The following is a 7,260-nucleotide window of genomic DNA, read 5'->3' as shown; positions in this document are numbered from 1 at the left end:
ATTCAGTATTTATAATTATTGTATGTACAAATATATTGTTTTTTTTCAAATACCTACATATGTTACAACAATTATATTGATTTTATTTTGATACAATACTTACAGTAAAATTATATAAATTTAAATTGTTAACAACGTTTGTATATACACTTGTAATAATAATAAGTTAACAAATAATAAAATTATGATTAATACGTACCTAATAAAACACATTGTTTTGTCACTCATATGAACAAGATGTTATTGATTATAAATAAATAATATCATAGGATGGTATCATATTATCACAAACATAATACTTACATGTTTAGAAAATTATGTGAAATATTTGAATGTTTAAAAACATAATATAGGAATCAATTCACTAAGAACAGTGAAAACATACCCGATTATACAGTAACGGGCGCGTGCATTGCATATACGCCGCCGCCGCGAGTAGGATCTTATGACGTCACGCGTTATTTTAAATACGTCGTAACTCGCAAACTATTCAAGGCAGAAAAACATTATTGGTGTCATTTTTTTAGTCAGATTTTTTGTGATTTTTTAAATACAATTCAATTTTAAGTGTTTTATGGTCCTTTAATATTTTGTAGAGCATTTAAAACAATAATTTTATTTATTGGTGGTAGTTTTTGAAACATGGGTAGACACAGAGTCTTGGCTCACCTGGGCATGTTGGGCAGTAGATATCAGTTTCCGAACGTTTTTTGGTTTTAATACACTCTTGGCATCGACGAACTTTTTTCTTTTTGTTTTCATTTCTTTCGACCATTTTTGGATAGTGATTTCCTGTTTTGGGTTGAGGAGTAAAACGTGGTGCTAAAGTAGTTTCCAGTCCTTCTTTTATCAATGTTTCAATGACAGATAAACGAAAATCGTATAAATTAAGTTTTGATCCACTATATCTGTTGAATAAATTATGGCTGTTTACTAAAATAATTTGGAGAATGTGAATACCTAGTTTTTTATACCATCTCATAGTTTTATGTTCACATGAGTAATAGGATAACATTTGATCTGAATGATCTATGCCCCCCATAAACTTGTTGTATTGAAGTATAGCTTTCGGTTTTGTAATTTGGTTTCCCTTTTTATTAATTTCTTCCACCAAAGTTCCGTCATATTCTGTTGATATTACAAGTACGTCTCTCCTATCTCTCCACTTCATTATACAAGTACCTTCTTGAGTAAACCTTTGAATCATTTCTCCTTTGTTTAAATGTTTTTTAATTACTTCTTGAGGATTATTCTTCCTATTTGCACGCAAAGTGCCAGTACAATATGTATTATTGTTTAAAAGGTATTGAGCTAACTCCACACTATTATAATAATTATCCATGTATATACTATGACCAACTCCTAATTTGCCTTCTAATAATTTTTTCACAACATTAGTTACATGACCTTTACCTCCAACTTCAGTATCATTTGAACCAGAATAAATTATACATTTTAAAACAAATCCCAATGAATCTGTCATAACATACATTTTAATTCCATATTTATGTCTTTTTCCGTGAATAAATTGACGAAAAACCAAACGGCCTCTCCACAGAACCATAGACTCATCTATAGCAAGCACTCTTGTTGGATATTGAATTTGATCGATATTTTCATGAAATATATCTAGAAGAGGGTTAATTTTATACAAACGATTGCTAGGTTGGGGCGCATCATCTTGTGCTGGATTTTTCGCAAAATGTAAACAACGTAAAATTAACATCCATCTATCTCTACACATACGAGAGTTAAAACATGGCAGGTCAAAAAGATAGCCCCTCTTCCAATAATCTTGTAGTCTATTCGTACGAATAGTTCCCATATGATAAAGAAGACCCAAAAATACTTTGAATTCAGCTACAGTTAATATTTTCCATTTGGTAATTCTAGATTTATCCGTTATATTTTCACTTAAAAATATTTCTTCAGCATAAGAATTAGTTTGTTCTACTATAAAAGTAAAAAGGGTTTCGTTCGCGCATAATTTAAAAAAATCATATGGGTTGTTACCTGCAGGTGAAACGATAAGACCTGTTGTACCAGTAAAAGGTATTGGTTGTGCCATGTATTTATCTTCATGCCAGACATCAGATCATTTGGTATATCTTGATTTTGTTGAACTACAACATTTGGTTCTGCCTGTTCTGGGTTTTCTTCCTCATCGTCACTACTGTCAATATATTCTCGATTACCTCCACTCCAACTACTTCCACTGTCAATATCTTCATCGGAAGACCAGTTCATAATATGGTTTAAATCCTCTGAAGTCAACATACCTTCCCTGCTCGTTGTTTTCCGTAATCTTTTGGACGGGCCCGCTGGATCATCCATTTTATTATCGACAGTTGAAAAAATAATTGTATAACAGACGAGAGACACGCACACGATTCACAGTACGAACAGAAATAAACTGAATAAGAAATCATACTATTCATAATATTATAAACAATTATATCGATGTACAAATGTACAATAATAGATTGCGATAACGATAATCGTAATTTTCGACCGAAAAAAAATCAACAAAATAAGTTATTTATAAACGGATTGGACTGAAATAACAAGAATTTTTCTGTGCAGAGGCGTGTGTAAAAATAAAAACATTACTGTAGTGCGTCACTATTTTATAGCACATTTAATTCAACAGACCTGATGTCGGCTATATCCGACAGGCGCACAGTTCATATACCTACGCGTCGGATATATCCGACAGACGCACCGTGAAAAAACAGGTCCGTCGGCTATAGCCGACAAACGCAGCGAATGTGTTAATGACAAAAACCCTAACCGAAGGCCAATGAGTGTTCAAAATCGACAAGTATTTGAAAATATTAATAAAACGATTTCAACATTCAAAGTAGCAAAAAAGTTATGTCACAAAAATAATGTAATATCAGTACCGCCCTGTTTTACAGGAATGATATTGTCTTTAAATGCTTTAATACTATTATACGAAACAGAAAAAAAATATATAATTGAATCATCGGACAGAAAAACATTTTTTTTATTCACTGGAAGATTAAACCAAGACCCACTTGAAAACATGTTTTCAATAATCAGACAAAAAAATGGGTATAACAGAAATCCGACTGCTCGACTATTTCGGACCTGTTTTGCAAGCATCTGTTCATTTACATTAATGAAAACATCGGAAAAATGTAACTGTGAAAATGATGATGATGAAAGCTTAACTGTTGACTTATTATCAGACATTAAAGCCGAAAAAAATATAAATGATCAACTAACAGAAAAAAATGAAGAAACTCCACATTTTGAATCACTAAGTGATTGTTCGAACTCGTCATCGAGTTCTCCTTTTTTAATTAATAAACTACCTGTACCGGCTGTATCTTTGGAGGAATGCTCTATAATTTACTTTGCTGGTTACTTAGCTAAACGCTGTATTGACAACTTTAAATGTAAAAACTGTGAATCATCAATCATTGAACAGGACATTTTAAATGACCCTAATCAATTATTGATAATCTTTAAAACTTTTGAAAATATAAGTTATCCAAATGCTCAAGGCCTGAAGAAGCCATCTAATTATCTTATTTCTCTTTGTAAAATTGGACTTAATACTTTCGCCAGAGTGTTTAATGACATTAAAAGTGAAAAACGGTTAGTATATCAGATGTTGCAGATTATATTGAAAGAGATTAATAAAAAATATTTAGTATTTGAACCCATGGAATGTAAAGATCACTATATATTTATGCTGAAACTGCTTCTTTTCACTAGAATATACAAAGAATGTAAATATTTAAGCAATGAGGAAAAGACCTATAAGCAAACTAATAAAGTTCCAGCAAAATTAAGAATTTTAACCAATAAGTAAAATTGTATGATTTTGTTTATTATATCGTTGTATAAATATAATATCGTTTATTGTTTATTATATTATGTATGTTTTTAGTTTAAGTATTTGTGACTCAACTCAAAATAAATTTACCTAATATTTGGCAATTCATCGGAAATTTAATTTAATGTAAAAATTTTATAAAATAAAATTTTATAAAACTTATAAATAATATGTTATTTAATATTGTATTGTAATTAAAATAATGAAGTTGGTATATTGGTAGTATACCTCTAAGAATTTCGGTAATAATATTTCAGAAATAACAATATTTGATCATAATTCAATTAGAGGACTCAATTAACTGATTTTAAAAATGATTAATTCGTTTGAGACTCAATTTATCTACGCTAAAGAATTTTAGACCTCCCAAAAAATGTTACTCTCATCACACCTATGGTCATCAATGATAGCGATCGATGATGATAATATTTTTTTTAAATATTGTGAGAATCGTGCGATGCGACAGTGGTTGACGATTAACTATTAAGTGCTTACGACTTACGAGTTACGACTACGGTAGTACGGTCTACGACGCTCGACGACGGTCAGCAACAATGACAATACGGCTACGATACTAGCGATCGGTGCGAAATCCGCCAGAAACAGGAACGCGATTATAGCGCTACATAGCGGCGTCCGCCACTTGCCGCGCAAACTAGTTTATACTGCAGTGAGCGATCTATAGTATTTATAATCAATGATAATATTAATTTTCTTAATATTTACTTAGTTTTAAATATTTAATTTAACAATTAGAAATCTAAATAATATTATGCCTACTTATTTTATAAGTAACTAATTAGTTAAAATTCTTCTTTTATTTAGCTTCTATTAATGTGTTTTTTTAAATGCGCAAAATTACTTATGGTGATATACTTCTTACTATAATAAATTAATAACAGTGTTACAGATTAGTTAGGTACAAAGCCCTCATTATATGCTTTTTATATGTAATTAAATTTTAGATTGTACATTTTAAGAAACATGTATTTATTGTACTGTTATATGATTGGTTTTATTTATATATATAATTTATTGTTATCAATAATGTAACTTATTCAACCTGCAAATTATATAAATTTAAAATGTTAAAAATATAGGTAAATAAGTTTTTAATACCTACTAAATAAGCAATATTTTAATAAAATTAATTTATATGTGATGAACTAATAGGTAGGTACAGCATATTATAAAATATTTTATTAATTTAAAACATATTAATAAGTAGTTGTAAAATACTGTATTAATATTGAGTCAGTTTGATTAGTATAATATATTAATTAATAATTTTTTGTCTACTTGGTATTTAAATTATTTAATCATACCTACCTATATATTATAAGTTTGGTGCACATAATTTAGTTTAAGTATTAAATATCTAATTGATCTTAATATTTATAATAAGTTAGGTATTATTATTTTATTACATATTAAGCACCAAAATAATTGTATTTCTTAAATTTTAATACTCTTACTAAAAATATAAATAATTAATTTAATTAGGTACCTATAGTAGTTTTGTTTTAAATAGATAAAAGCAGACATAGACAAAATGCCTAAACGAGATAAGTCAGTAATAAGGCGAAGTGTGAAACGAGAAATGACTATAATTAAAAACTTATACATGACCAGTAGTGTTAATATTAGTACAATAATAAATACAAATAACGAAGATCAAGTAAATTTTATAGTAAAATTATTATTCAGAAAATTAAATCAAATTGTAGGTAATCACCTAATATAGATTGTAAATTACAGATAACATACAACGAAGAAAGTGAACTATCTAACTCTGCATTATCTAATTTGTCGTCTCATTATTCAAATAATGAACAAAATGTGTGTCCTAACTCTACATCCCCAAATTTGTCTGATTTGTATTTACATAGGGAGGTAAATAAGCTTCCAAACCCTGTATCACCTTTTTATTCAAATAATGAATTTTCAAGTAAAGAAATGTTAGCACCAATAGGAAATAATTCTTTTGAAACTGACCTTGGTTGTTGGGCTACCGAATGTAATGTTCCACAAATTACTGTAAACAAATTATTAAAATTAATGAAACGTTATGAGCTAATAAAAACAGAAAAATTACCACAAGATTGTCGAACTCTTTTAGCAGGGCCTAAGTTAACAATAGGAAATATCCGAAATATTATTCCTGATCGCTATTACCATTTTGGGCTGAAAAGTGGCATCAAAACCTTTTTATCAACTAAATTGACTGAAATAAATCTTGCTATAGGGGTTGATGGGTTGCCTTTAACCAAAAGCAGTAACAGCCAATTTTGGCCTATATTGGCCTATATTATAGGTGTAGAAAAAACTGTGTTTCCAGTTGGAATCTACCATAGGTATACAAAACCAAAATGTACAAATACATTTTTATCTGACTTCATATTAGAAGCAAAAGAACTAATAACTGAAGGTATTGTTTTGAATGGAAGTATAATACAGGTTAGAATTAAATTATTAATTTGTGATGCACCAGCGAAATCATTTTTTTTAAATATCAAAGGCCATTCAGGATTTTATTCGTGTAGTAGAAGTATTCAAGAAGGTGAATATTATGAAAGACGAGTTTGTTTTCCATACTCCAAAAACAAGTCTGCTAAAAAAACACATAATGACTATGTAAATATGACATATGAAGATTCACATATTGGGACAATTTCAAACCTGGTAGAGTTGGAAGGTTTAGATGTAGTTAGTGCATTTCCTCTGGACCACATGCATTTGGTGTGTCTTGGAGTTACACGGAAACTTATTACTCTTCGGATGCATAAAGGACCAATGCAAACTTGACTTCCAAGTAAAAGTATTTATGCATTAAGTAAATCACTTCTAGATCTGAAACCATTAATTCCATCAGAATTTGTAAGAAAGACTAGACATATTCAAGACATCAGTAGATGGAAAGCGACAGAATTGCATCTATTTTTATTATATATTGGTGTTGTTGTACTTAAAGACATTGTAAATAAGAATATATATACTAACTTTATTAGTTTATATGTTTCAATGTTAATACTACTGAGTCTAGACCAGCGGTTCCCAAACTTATACGACCACGGCACCCTTAAAAAATTGTTTGTGTTTCGCGGAACCCTAATGTCTAATCCAACCCAACCACAATTTTTGCAAATTTAAAAAGGAAAATCAATTCCTTAAACTCTCAAGTCCAAATAATATTTTAAAGATACTGTTAATGACTTTTCATTATTAAACTTAGTTTAAAAAAAAATTTTCAATCAAACATTTTTTNATATGTTATTTAATATTGTATTGTAATTAAAATAATGATAATATTTCAGAAATAACAATATTTGATCATAATTCAATTAGAGGACTCAATTAACTGATTTTAAAAATGATTAATTCGTTTGAGACTCAAT

The 7,260-nt window shown here is 29.1% G+C and overlaps 1 protein-coding gene across 1 annotated transcript; it reads right to left on the bottom strand.

The window, feature by feature from the left end:
• Positions 1 to 669: 669 nt before the first annotated feature.
• On the bottom strand, positions 670 to 2,334 carry LOC111029329 (piggyBac transposable element-derived protein 4-like; the record flags this gene model as incomplete). Its single annotated transcript, XM_022308293.1, has 2 exons — positions 2,085 to 2,334; positions 670 to 2,013 (listed from the first exon to the last, which is right to left on the bottom strand). Coding segments are annotated over exons 1-2 (1,594 nt in total), but the record flags the coding sequence as incomplete, so codon positions are not given.
• Between the last annotated feature and the right edge of the window lie 4,926 nt (positions 2,335 to 7,260).

The sequence above is a fragment of the Myzus persicae genome, unplaced genomic scaffold, assembly GCF_001856785.1.
Source record: "Myzus persicae strain clone G006 unplaced genomic scaffold, MPER_G0061.0, whole genome shotgun sequence".
NCBI lineage: Eukaryota > Metazoa > Arthropoda > Insecta > Hemiptera > Aphididae > Myzus > Myzus persicae.
This window is presented reverse-complemented; position numbering and strand designations above follow the sequence as displayed.